The sequence below is a fragment of the Epinephelus moara genome, chromosome 23 (genome assembly GCF_006386435.1).
Source record: "Epinephelus moara isolate mb chromosome 23, YSFRI_EMoa_1.0, whole genome shotgun sequence".
NCBI lineage: Eukaryota > Metazoa > Chordata > Actinopteri > Perciformes > Serranidae > Epinephelus > Epinephelus moara.
This window is the reverse complement of record NC_065528.1, coordinates 21,944,699-21,968,836: the sequence shown is the minus strand read 5'-3', so window position 1 is coordinate 21,968,836 and position 24,138 is coordinate 21,944,699. Positions and strand designations below refer to the sequence as shown.

Here is a 24,138-nt window from a genome sequence, read left to right as displayed (position 1 = left end):
ACACCTAGCAGCACTGTCACAGCTAGCTTTACCATCCATCAATTACCCACACTGCTTCCTAGTTTAATGGACATGAGGCTTGTACAAATCATGGGAGATAGAAAGGGTGATGGGACAGTAGGGTGCGTTTGTTTCGCCTCTTCTCCTGCGGCAGGAAGGTAAAGCATGTCTTGTTTTCTCCTGTTCGCCTTCCTCGACATGACCTTTATGGCTGCGTGCTTCCTGAAGCGACAGTTTGTGCTCAAATTGAGGGTTAAGGCCTGCCTGTTTAGAGTGCTCTAACTACCTGCAAAGGCAGAGATGATGAAAGGGGGGATGGAGAGCGCATATGAAGATAAAAGGTGGAGACAGAGAGCTGAAAACTTTGTCTTTGATTGTAAATCACAGGCACACGCTTCCTGTCATGGTGTGAGTCAAAGTGTCTGTCCATCTGTCTGATCTATGGCACTAATAAAGCTATCTAATCAAATTCTTACAATCTAAACTTTTAGTGAAGAGATAGATCATTATGGATATGTCATAAATCGCTCTTAATGTCCTGACAACTTGTAGGGGATCGTACATAAAAAGAAAGGCCAGCCAGAGATGAAGTAGAGTGACACAGTGACGGACGAAGAGTGAGCAGTGGGAAGGAAAGACAGCGAGGAAGGGTGAGGGTGGAGCGGGTGGTGAGAGGGGGGGAGTTAATGCACAAAACACACTGCATCAAACCAAAGCACTGCTCCGAGCAGGATGCGTCAGCAGTCCATTCATGTTCCTCTATTCCCCACTAAAGGACAAAACGTAAAGAGTGAGAGAGCAAGTGGAGGTGAAGTGAAAGAAAATCAAAGATAAAGAGGGAGGGAAAAAAGAGAGCGGGCATCATGAGAAGGAGAGGAAGCCAGAGAGTGACAGAAACGGTGTCCCATCTGCCCGCCGTTGCCACCACAGCAATGCTGGGGAGCTTTGCCAGACCCGTTGGAATGGCTGGATTATTGCTGGGGAGGAGGGGGTTAAAATCTGGTTGCTGTGGGGATGCCACTGTCCATCTCTGCCTTTTGCTTGGACAGTCCGTCTATTCCCCTAAGCCACACAAAGCCCCAGAAAGCCACAGAACAAGAGATTGTGAGCATTAAAAAGGGAGCGGAGGACAGCAGGAGCAAACTGGTTTTTGAAGAGGTAGATCTCTAAAAAGGTCTGAGTGCTTTGAGCTCACCCAACTACCTTAGGACACTGCAGAGAGCAGGAGGGAGGCAGGGAGAGGGAGAGGAAGAGAGGGAGCATGAGAGAGTGAAAGAGAGAGAGAGACAGAGAGACAGAGAGACAGAGAGAGAGAGAGAGAGAGACAGAGAGACAGAGAGAGAGAGAGAGAGAGAGATATCCAAGCCGGCGCACGCTCTCTCTTTTGCTGCTACAACGGATCCTTTCCACATCGACGCTACTGTTAACGTCACGCCTGTAAGCCGCGCGCTCACCCAGCGCTCGCCTTCCCTGTCTTGCTCCTCTCCCTAGTCGGACGCTGCATTAGCGAGGGGGTGCTGATCACCACGAGGAGAGGAGGGGGAGAAAAAAGAACTGGAAAACAAGAAGAAAAAAGAAACAAGCCGGAGAGAGGAAGGAGAAACTGCGCACCACCCCTCCTCCCTCTAACCCACCTCGATCAACCCAGCTACAACACCCCCACTCCTCCCAGCACCCCCTTCCATCCCCCACCCCCACTCCCCCTCTGAAGAAATTGACGGATTATTGGGAAGTGCAAGGGAGGCAGGCTGCAGCTGCTGCTGTGTGTGCTCACTACTGCTGCTGTGTGCTTCGCGGGGATGGTGTGTGCGCGTTTGCAATCGCTGCTGCTGCTGTCGCCACCGCGGCTGCCGAGACTGGAGCGTGTGGCTAGTTAAGAAGGGGAAGAAGCTAATGAAGGCAGTGCGTGTCGCCTAGTCTTTTCAACCCCCGCCGAGCACTCCTGGAGGAAGAAGAGAAAAAAAAAGAAAAAAGAAAGAAAAATCAAGTGGACACGACGCCACATTGAGAGGGGGAGCAAGGGGAAGAGAGTGAGAGAGGGCTGTCAGACTGACCAACCGACCAACTGATTGACCACTAAAAAGTGAACAGAGGAATACAGAGAGGAGGGGGTCTTTTCTTTTTTTATCCCCCGGCTTGTCAACCTCCCCTACTAACCATCGCAAACAAAAGGCAAAAGAACATTGGAGAGGACTGTGGAATTTTCATTCAACCTTCTTCAATCCCACTCCCACCTACCTCCCTCTTTTCGTCCTTTCTGCCTTGGCTTTTTGTTGCGCAAAAAAATTGTGCGTGTGTTTGTGTGGTCGCCTGTGCTATGGAGACCTGGGTAAGGTGTCTAGCAGGGGGATCAACTGTCGGATTCCAAGGACAAGCAAGAGAAGAGGAGCCGACAGCGAGAAGCGAGCAAGGGAGCACTGCTGCTTTGGGAGCCTGACTGGATTCCTATCTGCAATCTTTTTTTTTTTTCTTTTTTTTTTTTTTCTAATCAACAAGGAAAGGGAGGGAAAAAAACACTCACAAAAGGGCCTTTCGAACCTTTCTCTTTGGATGTGTGGATTTACAAAAGGGCTCATCTTGGTTAAGCTCTTTGGCATTGATACCTGTTTTGACAGAGCAAATATAAAAAGGCTTTCTTTGCTGCTCTTGGGATATACATACATCTGATGTGAATACCACAGCTCTTTCTGATTGCAAACAGGAGGGAAACTATATATCTCAGTTCAAGGGACCTGTAATAATAACTTGAGGTAGGTGTCTAGTGTTTCAACCCCTCTTTGCATCAATTTGTAACCCTCCCTTCTGTCTTGTAATACGGTTTTTGGTTGCTTAATTTATCATCATGTCCTTCTCATACACACGTTTCAGAAAAGCCAGCCCTCTCTACCCTCCCTTCTGCTTCTGCCCCTGAACACAGTTCATGGGAATAAAAGCATTGGTTAATTGAGGATAGGTCAAGCCCTCTTGCCCCCTTAGCAAACACCCAAAACCCACGTTCTCCCCTTGTCCTCTTCAGTTCCCTTGACTTCTTTGCTCTGGTCCCCTTAACACTACTACCAGCCAACCAGCTACTTCCCCTGATCCCCAAAGCCCCCAAACACCACCCCCAAACACCCCCATCCTCCCCCCCAGATGATGCTGAATTATGAACGTGCCACATCATGAGTCTCCTGGGGCGGGTAGCTGTGCATCGTGCCAGGAAAGCCGCCCTGCTCTGTGTAGTCTTCCTGATGGCGCGAGCGTGGAGCAGCGCCTCCCTGGCCTTGGCGGGGGCGGCGGTGTCTCAGGGACCCCAGGGCTGTCCACCGCAGTGTTCCTGCAGTAATCAGCAGGGGAAGGTGGTGTGCACCCGACGTGGCCTCACCCGCGTGCCCCCTGGCATTCCTGCCAACACGCGACACCTCAATCTAATGGAAAACGCCATCGAGGCGGTGCAGGCTGACTCCTTCCGCCACCTGCACCACCTTGAGGTGCTCCAGCTTGGGCGCAATGCCATACGGCAGATTGAGGTGGGCGCGTTTAATGGACTCACCAGCCTCAACACACTGGAGCTGTTTGACAACCGGTTGACAGTGGTGCCCAGTGGGGCCTTTGAGTACCTGTCTAAACTAAGAGAACTGTGGCTGAGGAACAACCCCATCGAAAGTATCCCTTCCTACGCCTTCAACCGGGTGCCCTCCCTCATGCGACTGGACCTGGGAGAGTTACGGAAACTGGAGTACATCTCAGAAGGAGCTTTTGAGGGCCTACAAAACCTCAAGTACCTCAACCTGGGCATGTGCAACATAAGGGGTGATTTGCCAAACCTGAGTCCCCTCAAGGGCCTGGAGGAGCTGGAGATCTCTGAAAATCACTTCCCAGAGATAAAGCCAGGCTCCTTCAAAGGCATGCGCTCGCTGAAAAAGCTATGGGTGATGAACTCACAAATCACGGTGATAGAGCGCAATGCTTTCGACGACCTATCTTCATTGGTGGAGCTTAACCTGGCCCATAATAATCTGAGCGCTGTGCCACATGATCTGTTCTCCCCGCTCAGGTACCTGGTGGAACTCCATCTCCACCATAACCCTTGGAACTGTGGCTGTGAGGCTGTATGGTTAGCACGCTGGCTAAGGGAGTACATCCCTACAAACTCTACTTGCTGTGGGCGCTGTCACTCACCTGCCAGCATGAGGGGCCGGCAGCTGGTGGAGGTGGACCGAGGTGAGGGCGCTGCAGTCCAGTGTTCTGCACCATTCATTGCTGATGCACCAAGGGACTTGAACATCTCAGCAGGTCGAGTAGCTGACCTTCGTTGCCGCACAGCCCTAATGTCTTCAGTGCGCTGGCTCCTACCCAATGGGACTATCCTGACACATGCCTCTAATCATCCGAGAATATCAGTCCTCAATGACGGTACCCTTAATTTCTCAAATGTACTGGCAGTAGACACAGGCACTTATACCTGCATGGTGTCCAATGCAGCTGGGAACTCAAATGCCTCGGCCTACCTCAATGTGAGTGCAGCTGAGCTTAATACATCCAACCTGAGTTACTTCACCACAGTGACTGTGGAGGTTTTGGGGCCGACCACTGAGATGCCCAAACCTAAAACAACCACGACCACAGCTGCTGCTGCAGGGGCTGGAGTAGCTGGAGGCGGAGGAGTAGGGCTGGGGACAACAACTACAACTGCCTCTCCTTCAGTCTTTCAGCCAGTCTTCATCTCCACGCCAACTGTGCTGCTGCAAAGCACCGACAGCCCATCGGGTGCAGCAAAGACATCAGTGGCGCCAGGACTCCAAGGTGCCACTGGCAAGCCAGGAAAGTCTGGCCCTAGCTTGGATGAAGTGATGAAGACCACTAAGATCATCATAGGCTGCTTTGTAGCGGTGACACTGCTGGCTGCTGTCATGCTCATCGCCTTCTACAAACTGAGAAAGCGCCACCAGCAAAGGAGCACAGTGGCAGCTGCACGCACTGTGGAGATTATCCAGGTGGATGAGGAGGACCTTCCTCCACCAGCATCTGCAGCTCAAGAGACGGCTCTCACGTTGCCTGAAATCCGGGACCATAACAGTATACACAAACTGGACTTTATCAGCCACAAGACTGACTATAGCTTTCACAAACCCAAGGCCGAGTACAAACCCCAGCCTGATTTCACCCTTCACAAGCCAAAGGCTGAGTATACCACATACAAGCCAAATATGGACTTCAGTAGCCACAAATTCATCCCAGATTACAGTACTCACAAGTCTACACCAGATTTTAGCCTTCATAGACCAAAGCCTGACTACAGCCCATTTAGACAGGACTACAGTACTCACAAACCTAAAGCAGAATACAGCCCATTCAAACCAGACTTTGGCACTCACCCAAAAACTAAATCAGACTACAGCCCGTTCAAACCAGATTACGGCACTCATCCTAGGCAGAAAACTGACCTCAGCCCATTCAAACGAGATTACAGCACCCAACCAAAATCTAAACACGACTACAGCCCATTAAGATCGGACTACAACACACAACATAAACCCAAGGCTGAATACAGTCCATTCAAGCCGGACTTTGGCACTCACCCACGACCTAAACCTGATTACAGCCCGTATAAGCCTGACTACAGCACTCAGCCTAAACCCAAAACGGACTACAATACCCAGAGATCTAAAACTGACAGTACCTACAAACCCAAGGACCCTTACTCATCCCATAAGACTGGAACTGATTACAGCGCCTTCAAGACTGACTTCAGCCCCCACAAAGCGGATTACAGCGCCTTCAAGTCTGACTTCAGTCCACACACTCAGAGACCTAAACTTGATTACAGTCCACACAAAGTGGACTACAGCCCCCACAAAGTGGACTACAGCACTCTAAAGCCCAAATATAACACCTACAAACCAACTGGCCATGGGGCTAAATGGACAGAGAACAATGTTGGGAACTCTTTGCCTCGAACCTTGCCCAGCACCATCACAGCAATGGCTGAGCCCTTTGTCATAAAAACTCACACCAAGGAGAAGGTGCAGGAGACTCAGATTTAAGAAGCCCCCCCTCCAAAAGGCTCCCACTCCTTTCCCTAGGTTCCTAGCTCCCACCCACCCCTGCCCCTCGCCCCCACCTTCATCATTTCCTCATAAAATCATGCAATAGAATGCACAACGAAAAAAGGACAGGAACTACTTTTTTGTACAGAGTGCAAACTTAAAAAGACTGATGATTTCTTGTTGTACATGCTTATAAATAAATATATATATGGACAAATTGAAACTACCATGGGCTGGTGATAGAGAAACATATATTAAAAGAAATTGAAACTATTTTCTAACTTGTAACTTCTATTTAAAACAATGAGTTGTTTAAGATGCTGTCTTGACTTTGACAAATGAGGGTAGTCTTGTTTTAAAAAAGGGGGCATTCTGTGTGATTTTTACACCATGCTACAGAGAATGCAGTGATAAGAAAAAAAAATATTTATACTGAGAAGACTTTCTTTAACAAAAACCGAAAAAAGGTCAGTGTCGATCTTTACAGGTTTATCTTGTAAAAGCACCAAGAATTTGTACTGTGCCAAATGTTATAAATGCAATAAAAAGGATTTTTGGAAGAAAAAAAGGAAGTATTAGAGAGAGATGTTTTTTTCCCCTTCAGTTCTTCTCCTGGTGTATACTGTAACGATCAGCCAAATGCTTTAGACACTGCAGTAAGACGCTGCAGCTATACTTTAACCCTACGTGTGCTGAATGACTCAGGCAGAATGAATCACGGTGCAGAAGTGGATGGTGTTTTTCTTTTTTTTCTACATCTCTCAACACCTCCTTTTATTACATTCTTTATATGTAACACAAGAGTTTGTTCTGTGTCTATTTAACACCACCAGTGAGTGTTGTGGTGCTTCATCGAGGTGTGGCTGATCAAAAGCGTGTATTTAATCTAACTTCTTAAGTTCTACAAACGCTTTGAGATGTGAAAAGATGAAGAAATGGTGTGAAGCAGTGCTATCGTAACATCTAATGTGAACTGATATTCTCATTACATAATGCTTTTCAACGATGCAAACAGACTGTGTTACCTATGTCCTTTTCCACATCACAAACTGGTGTTATGAATCATGTACATAATGAGTGAAAAGGCTGATAAATGAAGGTGAAATACTGTTTGGGTGTTAAGACTGTCTTGCACTTTGCCAAAAAATACAGATCCTCATTTCACTTTTCATTGCATTGCCAGCTGTTGTGCCTTCATCAATCAGTATGGGGGCTTTTTATGGTGACAAATGCATTCAGGGTCTCGCTGTTAACTGTGCATTTTTCATCTTCAACAATATCACCTCTCTCAATCATAATATAGCCCCCCTGTTCTATGCCTAACAAAGAAAGATAACAACAACACACACGGTGGTTAGTACGCATGTATTAGACAGGCGAGGCAGTTTGTTTTTGGAAACCTCGGCATGTGGGATTGAAGACAGAGCAGTGTTGTTGCCTTTCTTTCTCCTGTTACTCTTAATGACAAAACTGGGGGCAGAGTTTCAAGCTCACTGGTCAATTTAAATGATAAAAGAAAGAGAAAGGTGGTGTCAACTACACCCGGGAGCACAGACAGACTAGCATGTTTGGAGTGGGCAACATGTGGAAGAGAGATGACAAAGAGAATACTACAAAAGAACTCCAGGGGAGTGATTGCAAGCTGTGTGCACCGGAATCATCACAGCTAACACAGACACTACCTTCTCATTAACTCTTAGAAAGCTCCACGAGCTCAAAGTAAACTCACGTTAATCGGAAAAACACAACAACTAGCCTCTGCAGATGCGTGACGTTATCAGATTCACAGTCACAGGCCTGTGCTGGCAGGCAGAGCTTTGGCCTAGTAGTGCAGTTGACGACACCAGTTTATATAACCAGTACAAAGTGTGGCAAATGGAGGGCTGGTTTGAGAGAGTACCTGCGAGGGCCACTAGAACAATACCAGCAGTGTTTCAACGTTTGAGACAGAGGAACTAGCAAAGGGAGAATGTTTGAATAGAAATGAGAGGGAGGGGGTTGTCATGACGTATCAAAAAAACATCGTTAGCTGAGAGTTTGTGATGTGTTTAACCTGTAGTAGAAGCTGTCAGAGGCGGAGAGTGATGTGTGTGTTTGTGACGGTGACAGTCCAGCTCTGAGGAATTAGGAAGTGACAAAAAAGAGAGTGTGTGAGATAGATGGAGTAAGAGATGGAGGTTAAAGAGGACAGCTGAGGAGGGAGGATGGGTGAGCATATTGTGCAAGGCTTTATTTATTTATATATTTATCTGAGTTGCATTAGAGGAGATCTTGTGCTTGGAAATGCGTCACATGTTTGACTAAGAGAGCATTTGTTGTAAATGTGCGTTAAAATTTAAACGTCCCCAAACATTCTGCTACATTAATGATGATTGATCAGACGATTCCAATGAGTAAAGAGTACTTCTGGGGTAAAAACATGGGCAGTGCAACAGAAAAACACATCACAGAGGAAGATAATTGAATCATATAAAACGGGAAATATAAATTATGTCTTCCTGAAAAACATTCAGAGGCAGCACACCAGAGTATGTTTGTGATATTAGAGAAAAAGGGACATCTGGCATGTGAAGACAGTGATGGCCAGAGAGATAAAACAAAGTTTTGCATCTGTCCCTAAACAGCAATGCAATAAACCGCCTTTCTTTTAAGGAGCAGATACAGGTGTCTTATTCATTGTCATTATCTCTGAGTTAAAATCTTACTATAATCTACCAACTGTCATCAAATTGGGGGTAAAAATAACCTGCTGCAGTGAACCCAAGGCTGTCACCACTGGTCACTAAGGCAAGAATCAGACTGTCTGTAGATGACTCAGCCTGCGTTTTAAATATTGAGCTTTTTCTGCAGGTGCGAGAGTGAGCTTGAAAGATCAGATATCTGTGCATGTGTGTGTCTCTTGCATCAGCTGTGCTTTCGGTTGTGCCGGGCTACGTCAGACATAGTGCAGGAGAGGTAAAGGAAAAAGGTGTGAGAGACAGGGAGAGCAGGATGATTAATCTAAACCAACTTAACACATTTAATATGACCACTTCAGTTAGCCAAATGATATACCACGTCACCGCGACGTCAGTTCGGCCGCTGTGGCACGTCATACCCCTCTCTCTCATTTTGCTCCCTGTCTGCCTCTCTACTATCAGCTCTCCAATTAAAACAAACACAAGCAGACACACCCATTTCATACTTTACTGACCATTTGTCCCCGCGCTGACTCATATCTCAGACAGCATGCCTCCCGCTCCTGTCGTTCACCTCTAATTGTTTTGATAACAAGCAATGCAAAAGCCAGACAGCGGTTTTCCAATTGTCTCTTAACGTGACGCATGTGTCCAAACAAGTGAAAACATATCAGTGTGTTGTGTCTACGCGGACAGTGTGAGGGATTGTGAGCAGTTGCGTGAACAGATGCGAGCGCTGTATTAGGCATTAAGCTGTGTTATGGAATTCTATCATAAGCTCGGCCGTACTGTATTGCACCTCCTCAGTATGGTACAGCAGGATGGGGCTTATGCTTCGCCATACTGTTCGATATCGAAGTATGTTGTGCTATGTGGTCACATATAAAGCTGTGCTGTGCTATAAAAGGCTCTGTCATAACAATCAGTCAACATGGCTATGGGGTCATCAATCAGCCAATCAGCTAGGCAGCCACCGAAGGGCCCGTCTCCATGGGAAACACTCCTTCCCTCCATCCCTTCCTCCTCCACGTTATTTTCTTCTTCTTCTTTTTTTTCTTGTCTGTGTGCTTCATTAGCAATCATGCAGCCATTTGAAAGAGGAAGCAAGGCAAGATGCACCTATTTACCCACAGCTCACAGAGCCTGGGGAGGCAGCGAAAGGACAGGATGGGAGATTAGAGTCGGAGGAGGAGGGAGATAAAGTGGTATAGAAATGGAGATGTAGGAAAGGGAGGATTTAAGTGGGAAGGAAAGCATGACAGATTGCTTGAAAGAAGTTATTAGGGGGAGAAAGCAAAAGTGAGGAATTTAGCCAAAACAGAAAGCAGATCTAAGGAGCAAAGAGCAAATATAGCAGGGCTGGATGAGGTGGCTGATGGAGACTAAGAGAAAGACACGAGAAGTGAGAGGTGAAGGAGAAGGGAATTAAGGGATAATCAGGCCACGGTGGAAAGAAACAGAGAGGGGAGAAGGAAAAACAGAAAAAAAGAATCTGATTAAACTAAAATGAAAATGAGAGAAAGAAAAGAAGAGCTACCAGAAGAGGGGAAAGCAAAGCAGCGAGAGTGAGAGGAGGAGAGAGCAAAGGCGCCCGGGAGAGGAGTGAGCAGAGCAAATGTGATGCAAGAGTGCCAGCTACAGATGGAATGGGGGATATATAGCCTGGCCATCATGGCTCCTGCATGAGTGGTGAATGGCCTGGGCTGCATCATAAGGGGTGTGGTGGTGATGATGGTGGTGGGGGGGGATATAGTGTGTGATGCTACCACAGCACAGTGCAGCAGATAAGAAGTGCTGATACCAGTAATGGACTTGACCGCTGGGGGTACTTGAGGAAGGGAGACCGGTGAATATGATGGCAGAGAGGAAGAGGGGATCAAGAGGTCAGCGCAAATGGAACTGTAGGGACGGTAACGGCCGCAGTGCAACAGCGTGTTTTTGAAAGAAACCAAATTCAAACAATTCAAAGCAAAAACACTTTCACCTGCATTCAATTTAAAGAAGGAGCTCATTCTCAACTTAAAAGCGTTTGTAGGAAATTTGAAAGCCTATTATTTTGATGCAATCACTTAATTAGATTTTTTTTTCCCACCCTCTCATTGTAAATTACTATGCACTGAGGCGCAGAAGATGGCTGTAATAAAGTGTTATTCCATTAAAAATGACCAAGACCAATAGGCATTCAAATCTCAATTGCATCAGCCATTTATCAACTAAAGCCGCTCATTGAGTCAGTGGAGCAACAAGAATGTTCGCTATCCTACTTCTGTCAAAGAGGCCGTATTTCACATGAGAGAGTATCTGCTGTGTAAATAAAGATGCTGGAATTCTTAATGATTAATTGGCCAAAATAATAATAATTCAATCTCGACTAAATCAACAGATTATAGTAGTATCTTGGTGCATTCCTGGGAGCTTGGTTCCACTCATGCAGGGGTTTCACAGGGCTGAAGTTAATGTTGAATTCCCATACACTTCACAATGAAATGTGCATTTTTTTTAGGATTCCCATGACATTCATAGTAGGAAGTGCTTTGTATGTTGAGTTTCATGTGATTTATGTTTTCAGAAAAGCCTGCATAATTAGAACCTTTAATGTTGGAAATGTTTCATTATTTGCTGAGTGTCAAAGTACCATTTGCCTTAGCTGTGTGTTCATGCATTTGTATTTCCTGAGCTTTTAATGAGTCATTGATTATTGGTAATTAACATACTGTAGCCTAGGGCTGGGCATTACATCAATATTGTATGGATATGGTGATATTTGACAACATATCGCATTACAGTAAAGTGATGCAATTTTCTGAACTACATCCACATTACTGATGATTATCTAACAAAAATTTGACTACGCTGATAATTTGTGAAAGCACCAATAGTCAATCCAACAATATCGTTGCAATATCAATGACAAAATATATCATTGTAGCCGATGATCGATTGCAGAACCTGCCTGAAATCTGCTGGGAGTGTGTGCTACACAGTGCACAAGCAGAAGTATTTTTGTGTGAGCACTAGCCAGTGTGCTAGTGGAGCAGACATGAAGCTATTCTAAGCAGGCCTGGGAGCGTGCTGCCTTGTGAGTCAACATGAGTCAGGGCCAGAGAGTTGTTTGGTCCTCATGTCGTACAGAGGGACTGGACGGGACTGCGGAGTCAAAGGTGGGGACAGCGCATCATCTGTGCGGACAGCAAGGCGGTGCTCGTTATCACAAAAGAGAAACTGAGTCGGTTTGTCTTTATCATGTTAAGCTTCCCTAATTACAATGACTATTCTCTATACTGTGAAGACATGTTATATAAAGTGTGCTTTATGTGAAGGTAAATGTACAGGAAGGTGTTGAAGGACTGGAGGAAATGGTGACGGCGAGTTGATGTTTGCTGGTGTATCTGACTTTGACCGTGTGAAAACTGATGTAAATAGCCATATTCACTGACCAGCTGGTGGTATGATTTGTTGCAACTGAGGTCAACAGAGGCCGAAGAAAATTTTTCATCACAGTATAGTGCTGGCATTGAGCCCAGTGCCGTCCAGGCTGCAGTGTAGAATAGGTGCATGCCAACAGATTTTTTATTGGATATATACTGTGGTCAAATTCACACAGATTCTGTTGCTACAAGGGAGACTGAATGGCAGGTGGGCTGTGTGAGCTATTTTTGCCATGTAGAGGACCACTGGAGTGTGTCACTCCCCGTGAGACAGAGTTTATTGCCCTTTTGGCGGGTGAAAAACATCCCTGTGTTTTCTTAGCGGGCCGGCCTTTCTTTTATGATCCCGTCCGATAGTTGAGGCTGAGGTGCGTGTGCAGTAAATCATGTCTGCTGAGAGCTGCAAACGGGGGACATATGTGAGGAGGGGGTTTGCTGAGGTTTTTGTGTGTGCACAAACACAGATAAAAGCACACGCACACACACACAGAAGCATGCACATACACACACAGAGCAAAGAAAGAATAAAGCCGTTGACCATTAATTTCACTGCTTTTGTGGAGATTTACGGCCTGGTGAGAAATCATGATCACAGGCGCAGCATCACCAAGGAAACTGTGCTTGGGATCAGTCCTCATTCACTCGCTCACAAACACAGACGTGCATAAACACAGTCCATCAATTCCAAAGATATTAACATGTATCTCATTACTTATAATGAAAAGAGCACAAGCTGCCTAATTTTGCTTCTGTTTAAAAAGGACCCATTATGCTCATTTTTATTTTCATACCTGCATTTAAGGTTTCTACTAGAACAGGTTTACTTACTTTAATGCTCAAAAACAATTTAATTTCCACACACTGTCTGTGCTGGAACACCTTTATTCACCCTCTGTCTGAGAGGGTCTGTTTTAGCGCCTGTCTCTTCAAGCCCCCCTTCCATAAAGCTCAGTCTGCTCTGATTGGTTAGCATTTCCGGGGCTTGCATTTCTCAACGTATTTACACCATCATTGCAGCCAGGGAATGACTGCACTTTTTAGCATGAAAAATCACCAATAAAGGCTTCTAAATACAACCAGACATGTTCCAGCAAAAATATGATCCGAAATCGGATCCAACTTTGACTGTTTGCCCAATGTTAGCATGTAGCTCCATGTACGTTAGCAGTGTAACTTACTTGCAGCCCGGTAATGGCTGTAACAGAGAATAGTGGCACTTTCAACCATGCAAAAATCACCAAGAAAAGCTTCTTAACTAAATATGTACCTAAATTTTCAAAAAATATATACATCAGCAGTTAAAAGATTAGATGTTCTCCTGATGTTAGCATTTAGCTTAGTCACATGTACATTAGCAGCCACAGAATGACTGTAACAACAAATGGTGGCAATTTTAACACTGAAAAATCACCAATGAAAGCTTCTAAACACAACCAGACATGTTTCAACAGGAATATGGTCCAAAACTGGGGAGAAATTAGCAACACCAGCAACCAAGGTTTAATGTTTTCCCAATGTTAGCATGTAGCTCCACGTACGTTAGCAGTGTATCTTACTTGCAGCCGGGGAATGACTGTAACAGACAATAGTGGCACTTTCTACCATGAAAAGCCACCAAAACAAGCTTCTTAATACAAGTGAACATCTTGGGAAAAATTTTGAAACATCTACAACCAAGTTTACATGTTTCCCTGATGTGAGCATGTAGCTAGAAGTAGGTTAGCAGTGTACCTGCAGCCAGGGAATGACTGTAACAGAGAACAGCAGCACTTTCTTTCATAAAATATCACCAATAAAAGGTTCTAAATACAAGCGGACGTGTTCCAACAGGAATATGATATGAAATCAGGAATAGATTAACAACATCAGCAACCAAAAGACAACTTGTTCTCCTAATGTTAGCATGTAGCTACATATACTTCAGCAGTGTACTTGCAGCTGGGAAATGACTGTAACAGAGTATGGTGGCACTTTCTATCGTGAAAAATCACCAAGAAAAGATTCAAAACACAACCAGATATGTTCCAGCAGGAATATGATGCAAATCTGGGAGAAATTTAACAACATCTGCAACCAAGTTTACATGTTTCCCTGATGTTAGCATGTAGCTACATGTAGCAGTGTAGGCTAAGGAATGTAAACACTTGCAGTAGCATGCCTGGATGGAGCAGATGACCACATAAAGAAATGTAGCACACTATAACGTCATAATGTAGCCAGAGTAGAATAAACTGTTGGAAATGGAGTGTTCGGAACGGTAGGAAACCCGAGGTATTTGCTCACAGGGATTACTTATTTAAAGCTTTGGCCACATTTAATTTGAACATCCTCTATGGTAAAACTATATATAAGACACAAAATACGGAAAAGCATAATAGGTCCCCTTTAATGAAACTTTTGAGGCAGCTTATCAGTAGGCTTAAACAGAGGTGAATGTGCTGACAATTTATAACCATGAGATACACTCAGAGATGTCTCTATGTGTTGCTCTGATTAAAGAAGATAAAGACAAGAAAAGTCTCATACACAGCGTGCCGTTAAGAAAATCTTTGCGTTCATGCTGCATGTACAGTCTAAGGAAAGACGTAAGGAGAGGAGATGCTTCCTTACAAACCTGGAGACTGACACCACATTAAAAAAGCAGTTCATGGTTACGGGGAGCATCCTGGGATTTCATCTTTCCTATGATAAGAATGAGTGTATCTGGGTGAAGACATTTTGGTGATAGTTGGAGGGGTGGAATGTGGGTGACAAAATGGCCTCCTGCATTCCTCAAGACATTAAAGTAAGGAGGCAGTGAGACAGACAGACAAGGGTAAGAGAATTAACTGAGGTGGATACTGAGGGCAACACATTATCTATGACATTCTGATTTAGTATGTCAGAGGATGGCAGCGCTAGATGGAAAAAGGACACGTGTAGAGGGGGAGAGAGGTGGGCATGAGGAGGAGGGTGAAGACAGGGAGACAAGGGGCAAGGATGAGGAACAAGAAAGGGGAGAATTGAAAAAGGTGATTGCGTTGGATAAGAAGCCCCGGTCTGACACATTAAGGAGAGCTCAGTATTCGCTCTGTAGTAACTGTAGGGATCGTGAATTTACACTGATGTGGACTTGAAGATGACAAGCAGTGAGCTAATGTCAAAGACTTGCTGAGAAAACGTGCACTGCTGAGCGCAGAATGGCACATGAAAGCAACGCCGAGATGAAAGCTCTGATGGGCTGCGTCGAGCATCCGTGGGTTGAAACGGTTTTCATGTGGTGGCAGAATTATTCAGCCGCTGCAGCAAACTGCTGTGTGTGTTTAAACGTGTGTGTGCAGGTGGGTCAGCAGTGATCTTTGGAGATCAAACAAATCAATAGTCAGCCTCTGTTTGCGGTGGACAAGCAAAGCCTCGCTGCGTCGAAGGTAGTGAAGTGTTTTCACCCCAACTTGAGGTTTTGTTATTTAGAAGGAGGCTGTTGGAAATTTGTTTCATTACTTAATCCAAGTGGAATAAGATGCAGATGCAACTTCAATGTACTCAAAGCAGAAAGGGAGGGGGAGAAAAAGCTCAAAAGCTGTTTTCATGAGGCGGCGAGGTTCAGGCGCTGATCCCAGCCACGAGTTTTAATGGATCCTCAATTAACGGTGTCTCCAAAAGTGCTCGCTTAAAATACAGTCCTTACTCAATAGAAAAAAGATGTGGGTTTGCTGGCAGATCTGAGACAGCCGTAAAAACAATAAGACTGTTTGTAAACATTTAGCGCGTTCCTTCTTCCCTTTAATTCTGACTTCAAATAAATCTGCTTGGACTTCAACATAAAGAGGAAAAGAAGTGCTGTGAAGTGGCCCGTTTGTGTATCTGCGTGTGGCGTAGGAGATACATTTGTTTGAATTTGTATCCCAGAAGAAATCCTGTTCATTTGCATAAATACAGCAGCTGAGTTATTGTCCGGTGTCCAGTAGTTTTTGGACATGTCTTAAGACGAGACTCATCTCTCTGTGAAAACCCTTTAAATACAGATGTGTGCCTGCGTGCCGTCTGTGTGAATGAGCCTGTGTAGGAGTCACTGCAGGTGAACCTGTGCCAGTCTAACTAGGCCACCTCCGCATAAAAACTGATCAAAGCTTATGCCATCCTCGAAAACAGACAGCAAAGAGCATTTTAATCCAGAAGCTGCTTATTAATGTGAGGCAACCAGACAACACTTAGACTTTAACTTTGCGAGATCCTCTAGAGCTGCACTGGGACAACCTAAAACGCAAGTCACTGGAGGCAGAGGGAGAAATTATGAATATGAGGATATATTTGGAGCTTTGAAACCTTGCAAATTTATACATGAAAGAAGCAGTAAGAAGTCAAATTGAAAAGAAATTTTGGAAAACAAAATTACAATAAACTGATGACAGCTCAGGACTAAAGGTTGCGTTAACCACAGATTTTCTGTCATTGACAGATGACGAGGGCCATCTGCCCTGACTTTAAGTACTTCACACTCCTGTCCAGCTGGTGGCGTGTGCATATTAACTAGCTATTGTCTAGCCTTGTCTTTGATCTCACATGTATGAGCTCGCTGTCTAACTGGCTTTAGCTAAAGAGGTTCTTCCTTGCTTTAGCCATCACATTCTATTCAGTCTATACCAGTGGTTCCCAAAACGGCACTTCAAAATAAAAGCTCTGTGGTGGAAAGTTACTGTACTTAAAAATAAATTGTGTTTTTTACAAACTTGACATGTTTGCAAGTAACTTGTGGTCCATTCAGAATGGGCCCATGACCCAATTTTGGACCGCGACCAGTTGGGAACCACTGGTCTATACCACTACATATAATTTCAAAATATCACTGCAGTTGAGTGTCTCAAGTCTCCTTAAGAAGCCTAATAATTGTGATGCCTTTTGTGTGTGTGTGTGTGTGTGTGTGCGTGCGCGCGTGTGTGCGCGGGCAGACTCTGACAAACTGTCCCTGGCATGGGGCTCAAACTCTTGCAGCAGCCCCACAATAAGCAGAGCAAGTGCAGGGCAAGGACAACCGAGCAAATCGGTACACTACATGCAGCTATACAATGAAAACATATTTTACCTATTTTAAATTGTAAAAAATGAAAAAAAAATCACACAGCAACACCTCCACAGCCAAAACGTCGAACATTCGCTGTTGATTTGGAACGTTACCAAAACTCTGGAGCCCAAAAAGTAGAAAAAAAGATGACCAATGCAGCGAAGGATGAAGGACAAGCAGATAATACTGATAACCTTTATCAGCCAGTGGCAGCTAAAAGTAAAATGAAGAGTATTATCAGATTATGATGAAATTTTTGCGACCCTGTCCGTCTAAACGACGGACAACAAGAAAGTCTAAAGCGACCTCTGATCAGGACACAACCTTCATGTCTGATCAAGTGTCAGTACGTCCACAGCTGCGTGTGGCAGAGCAGGCATCAGGGAGGATTTATTTTACATATTCATTTTTAATTAGAAAAGCAAAAGTGTTCTGTGAACAATAATTGTTTCCAGGGCACTGTAAGGCATTTCAGAACTTTCCAACAAGAGGTGAATCAGAGGCGCTGTGCGGCCCCAAGCTGAGCGTGACCTCGTCGGCCTGGCTGATATAAGAGTACCTGCCCGACGGGGGAGCCAATAATTAGACAGCTAGTTATACTGCTCTTCTCCCCTCAACGCTCTCTGGTCGTGTTTAATTAGCTGGAGTGAGGGACAAGACACATCAAAGACGTATATGTGCGAGCAGGCTTGTGTTTGTCCGTCAATTACAGTTTTGTTGTTGTTGTAAAATTACTTCAAACCAAGTTGTGAGCCAGAGCTGGGGATAGACTGTGAGAGTGTAAACACGAGGGATTAGTGCCTCAAGTGAGAGAGAGAAATAATACAAGTAGGAGGTAATATGAGAAGCAGAAAACCTATAGAGTTACTACTCTGCTGGGAGTTTGATACTATGAGGAGAAGAGGAGGATGTGGCGGCAGCTCATGGGATTAGTATTGAGAATAAGCAGAGGAGTGGAGGTAAATGATCACAAGGAAAGAAGAAAATACAAAAAGGGAGACAAAAGCTGCATTTCCAACAAACACTGTCAGTATTGTAACCTTTATGAAACCCATACGGATATGTCCTAAACCCTAGATACGTTTTGTGACAATACAGAGGAACGTCTGCACCTCGTTGATCGTCCATCAAATAGGGCTGCACGCCAATATTTTCAGAACAAAAAAGAACACGCTAGAGTGTGAAGAGTCTGCTGCAATCAATGGGGTATTTAAAAACAGTGTTTGTGCATTGAGTCTGTATAGGGCAAAAGTGACGAATGCCTTGACCAATCAACGGACTGCAGTGTTTCTAGCTTCACCTGTTAGTATCAGATTAGTGTACTATGTATCTCAACAGAAGGGTTATAAGAACAGGAAGTGGAGCAGTTCTGTTGGTACCATCCTCAAGTTTTGACGATAGAAACACTAAAATAGTCGCTTCAGTGGGTAACAAAATGATCGAACGTGGCTAAAGGGTCTTTCACACCTATAGTTTGGTACACCTGATGTGATTCGAGGGTAAAGTTGCAACACTGCTGCTCTTTTCATTTGATTAAGTTGGCGTTCACACTGCACTTTGTCAAGAGCACCAAACATCCACGAAACTGAAATGGTCGTTCGTCTGTTGGACAGAATATCCAAGTGAACTCGCTGACACTTCCTTGGTGTCATATAATGGTGCAACACCAAACTCATGCAGCCTTGGGTTCTCTGGTTTTGTTTTGGTGTTTTTTCATCAATACAATATTTTAGAAAATGCTGAACAATATGAGCAGCTGACAAGACAGAGAGTTGTCAAGCATTTCATTCTTCAAATGAGACAAATGAGACGAGTAAGACGGTACAGAAGGAGAAGACGGGCCCCGATGAGAGAGAGATTAGATGTGTTATCCTTGTTACACAGACGATGAGCAAGGTACAGTCATAGTAAGCTATGGATTTGAAAGTTATTATCCGTTGAATCAAATGTAGGACCATAAATCCTTGGTTCTCTTCTTGGATTAGGGTTGGATTGTGTTCTCACCTAAAGTGAACCGAACTCTGGTGCACTTGGAAGCGAACCGAGATAGAGTTTGGTTATTTGGTCTGCACCAGAGTTTGAATGAGGTTTACATGCTCACCCAACCCAACCGGACGGTGTGACAAAACGCTCCAGGGTTCGGCTAAAACTGACCAAATAGACAGGTAAACAGGTGTGAAAGCACCCAAAGAAAGGTGGGTCAAGTTGGAGGAGAGGAGAGGAGAGGAGAGGAGAGGAGAGGAGAGGAGAGGAGAGGAGAGGAGAGGAATAGAGGAGGCTCAGGGTAGAGGAGACTTGGCAAGCGTTCACCCTCCCACTCTGTTGGCAGCGGAGGCACAAACTGTTTGCTCACAGCAGTACATGCATCTATTAGTATTGTTCCAGGAGATAATAACTCTGTGTGTGTGATTGTGTGTGTGTGGGAACGTACATGTGTGTTTGCGTGTCAATTCTCAGCCAAAAGTGGAAAACGAGTTGCTAGGAGGTGGCAGACGAAACAATATGGAGCAGCAGTATAAAATGTACGAGGAAGCGAGCGTTTGTCTGTCTGTGGGTGTGTCAGACTTAGGTGCTAAATGTCAGCAGTATAGAAACACCAGACGATGCGGTGCCAACACCAACACAGCTTTAGAAAACTACAGCTTCAATGAGTTATCAAAACCTTACCGGTAGCTGTTGAATGCTCCGACAAATGGGAGGTTTTCAAATTTGACTGTTCAGAAGAGTAACATAAAGGACAGAAACCCCTTATCAGAAGATAATGACATGCACTGTGGGCCTCAAAAGTATCGATCACCTCTCAGACAAGCCTAACTGAGCACACTTACACAGCAGCAAACACTCTCACTTTAAGAGAGATTCAGCTGGCAACCAAAGCGTTTTAAGAAACTGCAGTGCCCCGGCCAGCCTTTCTTGGAACTTCCCCTGCATACACCCCTGCACATTCGGAGAGAGATTCAGCCAGCAAAGGGGTTTAAAGAAACTACATTTCTATAGCTGGCCTCAATTGAAGCTATGCTCGCGCACATATACACACAGCCTCTCTGCCTGTCGCCCACTTCTGCCATTAGCTTTATCTGTCTGAATTCAAAGCTGAGAGCCCAATCCCCGTTGGTTTTTTGAAAAGATTTTGCCAGGCTTGTTCTTCCCTTTATGCCCTCGACTCTCCTCTGGGAAAACATAGAAAAAGAGGGAGCGGGAGGAGGGAGGGGGGAGAAAGATGCCGATCGCTGACACAGCCGCTGAGATAGCCTCTCTCTTGTTGGTAAGGGATATAAAGAAATGGAATGAGAGAAGAGGTAGATGGAAGGAGATGCTGAGATGGGGATAAGGGTACAGGCGTGAGGACGTTATGCTGGGGTAAGCTGCCGGAGGATTACCGCTTCAAATCTCTCCTCTTTTTGGCCTTTATTTGGCGCTTATTTATTCACATCTTTGAGGCTGTGTTCCCGCTCACGCCAGGTACACACACACATTTGCTCGCTGATAAAAGCAGCGTCTTGTGAAGGCAGAGGGAAAAGGTGAGGGGAGAAAGAAAAGGACAAGAGGAGATGGGAGGTCTAGGTAGGTGTGCCCTCTGCGTGGCAGGGGCCAGACGTTGACTACTCAATAAGCGAGCGCGTAACGGAGGACTGACATGGAACATGGAAGATGTAGGGAAGGGAACAGGTGAAGATGGTCTGTGTGAACAGCAGGGTGTGTGAACCATATGTAAATTCGGCCATCATAGAGAAAGAACAGAGACAGGGAGCGGAGGAGAAGAGGTGCAGAGAGCGACTGGCTCTTTTTATCATGACAGCTGACTTCAGTGTGTGCATGTGCAAAGCCCAAATGTGTGTGTGTGTGTGTGTGTTTGTGTGTGCCTTTGTGGTATGAACCCTACAGCCAAGACAACGCCGATGTGTAGCAACTGCTGTGTTGTCAAGGGAACCATTAGCACGACTGAAAGGCTGGTATCTGCTCTGTGCTTGCCTGTACACACACACACACACACACGTCGACCCGTATGTTAGTGATGACTGGGAAAATAATTCCTCTGCATAAGCCCTACATATAGATCCAAGGGTGTAAGGAGCGACCACACTGCAAAGCAATGTAAACAACATCGATACCTAATACGTCTAGGTATTTGATGTATGCGCGGCGGAGACACAGAGACAGATGAATGTGTATTTGTCTGTCAAAGCTGTCAATATGTTACGCTGCTGTCTCACAGTCATCAACAGAATAGGATCAATCTGAGCATCAATAAAGCATCGAGGCCTAAAGCCATTTCCTCAGGCGGACTCATCAGAGATTCAACTAACATATGGTGAAGGACAGAGACTACTGTTTCTACTACTGTGAACTATCTGGGTCAGACTGCAACAGTGAGAATTCTATTATTCTAGCATTACTGGTCGATAAACCAGTTATTTTACGCGTTTTTAATGCAAAAATGTCTTAAAATGTTTGTCAGTTAAAAACAGAAGTCATTTTCCTGCTAACGAATTCAAACAGACTGTTAATTTTGCCTCTGATTCCAACTGCACGCCATTTTTTTGTTACAGTGTCAAACAGTGTTCGTGTTTAGATAACAAACACCTAGCGGCCAGCAGCTCAGAAGGCGCCGCAGCAGGGGGATTTGAGTATGTGTGTGTTTGTGCGTGTGTGTGTGAGAGTATTTTCCTTGTGGGTCAGGCTGAAAAGGAGGTTAGTAAAAGTAATGTGTACACTAAACCGCAAAGGGGGCGCACGTCGGGGTAATAGAGACAACACGATAAAGGACAATGGAAGTGTGTGTATGCACAAACATTAATTTAGGCAGGGACATAAAATGCCAGTCAAGTGAGAAGAATGGTGAGGCGAGACAACAATAATAGCAAATTAAGAGATAAGCAATAAAAATGAAGGTGCCTCATGGGGCAGAACAAGAGATGAAGGAGAATCAGCTGACCAAAGGAGGATTAACAAGACGACAATTGGAGAATATAAAGTCTCGTCAAAGCTGAGGCACTTTCAGACTCGTCTTTACACTCCTCTTTCTTATTTCCATAGGTAAAACATAGGTAAAGTTTGTAGACTCACGTTTGGAGCCTCAATTTCAGCATTTTGGCCATTGCCTTTTTTTTTTGAGCCAGAACTGACCATATTTGGACAAGAGGGTGGAGCTGTACAGGAGCAACAGCTGTATCTGATTAGAGACTATGGTGACGCCTCTCAGACAACCTGTCACTCAATTGTCAGTATTTGGGCGTCAAATCTTAAGTGAGAAATATTTGCGATCAATCAAAGCTTCGACTGGAGGTGGGGGTAAATGAAAAATGAGGACATCAGTAGATGCACCTTAAACAACATGACAGTTAGCCGATTTGTTAGCATGCAGGTAGCACGTTAGCCACAATAGCTAAGAAAAAGTATTTCGGAGAGACTGTGTGACAGTGTCCTAGCTTAGCCAACAGGCTGTTATCTGGCTAACAAGCTATTTCCTTCAGTTCAGTTGCCTGTTGATTGTCAAATGAGTTCGTATGATTAAAAAGAACTTCTAGTTTTAACACAATCTCGTTTAGCCATTCATACGTCTTTTCAACTGAATATTTCACAAAACATGCCTCATACTCGGCGGGCTCTGTTTCTGTCCTGGTAATGTTCCAAGCACATATTCCAAACTACCGGATGGCGATAAACTGACAAAATGAGCCTCTCCCCCAGGGCTACAGGTAGTTTCTACCCATCCATAAAGAAATGCACTTCCTTGCATTGGACACTTGCAAGAGCAAGAGAGCAAGTCAGAGTCACAAAACTATCAGTAAGTTTGAATGTCCTTGTCTTAGAATAGTAAAAAATACTTAATGTTGATGCATAATAAATAATGTTGGAAAGCCATTTTTTATTCTATGGGATTTTTTGGGGCAAACATACATAAAAAAAACAGAGCATTCAAACACTGACTTTGATGTCGATTACTATGGCAATGAAGCTTCAAAGCATTTGGGTCAGCCCTTAAATAATATGTAACATTAAGCCTTAATAAAAGGTGAACAGGTGAGTTATATAAAAATTCAGCTATAACGCTAGCGATAGGGATCAAAATTGTTTTTCCTACCAGGTTGTCAACATGTTTATTTCTGCTGTAATGTTCGGCATTTGACATGGGGGTCTATGAAGACTGACTCACTTATGGAGCCAGCCTCAAGTGGCCATACAAAGGACTGCAGTTTTTGGAAAATTATCAAAGTCTGACTTTTCTGACTCCGACATTTCCCATCTCATATTTAATTGCCAAAGAGAAATCCATTATTATTTTAAAGTAGACCCTCAAGTTGCTCACAAGGGCATTTAAAAAACCTCATTGTTTGTGATTAAAAAGCCGAAACAAGACTGAAATTGGTCCAACTGTCAGGCGACTATTGAGCCATTGAGTGAACCCTGCTAGACTGGCCTCATTCAATAATGAAGTCAATATCCCAGAGTAACTGCCAACTCTCAATCCAACATATTAATTATTTGTCTCAACTTTCTTTTTCATAACCTCTTTCCCCCATGTGTCATCTCTGGCAGTCACACGCTGGACCCTGCCGATTGATGGAGTGAAGTGAGAAACTGAAACAAACTGCAGACAAAACTGCTGTTTATTGAAACAATAGACTGGTAGTAGAGGTGAAAGATAAGAGCCAAAAGAAGTACAGAAGCCAAATAATGAGACAGGTAATGACGTGTCTATTGATACAGCCACTGGCTATCTGGCTGCCCGCCTGCAGTAGTCTCAGACAGACCAAAATTCAATATGTAGTTTGGCTATTTTCCTTTTAAGTGAGAGGGACCAGAGTATAACCGGGGAAAGGCAAACAAAAAGGCAAACAAAGAGGCGGCAGAGACAATAGAAGCCTTTTCTCTTTTTCCTGCTGCTTCAATCACTTACGAAACATTCAGTCTTATGGCCTCGGGTTCAACAATAATTTCAGAAATGTGTTTGTCTACGA

General features: G+C 44.6%; 2 protein-coding genes across 2 annotated transcripts in view; one reads left to right on the top strand and one right to left on the bottom strand.

The window, feature by feature from the left end:
• The window catches only part of snd1 (staphylococcal nuclease and tudor domain containing 1), a 269,267-nt gene that overhangs the window by 136,386 nt on the left and 108,743 nt on the right, over positions 1–24,138 (bottom strand). The gene's annotated exons all lie outside the window — the stretch shown is intronic.
• lrrc4.1 (leucine rich repeat containing 4.1) lies at positions 651–6,614 on the top strand. Its single transcript, XM_050036650.1, has 2 exons — positions 651–2,750; positions 2,869–6,614. Exon 2 carries the CDS (start codon positions 3,162–3,164, stop codon positions 6,024–6,026), a length of 2,865 nt encoding a protein of 954 aa, XP_049892607.1. The 5' UTR covers positions 651–2,750; positions 2,869–3,161; the 3' UTR covers positions 6,027–6,614.

What these genes read in the sequence shown, in the direction of transcription:
- lrrc4.1 (XM_050036650.1), top strand. Translation starts at nt 3,162, where the DNA reads ATGAGTCTCCTGGGGCGGGTAGCTGTGCATCGTGCCAGGAAAGCCGCC.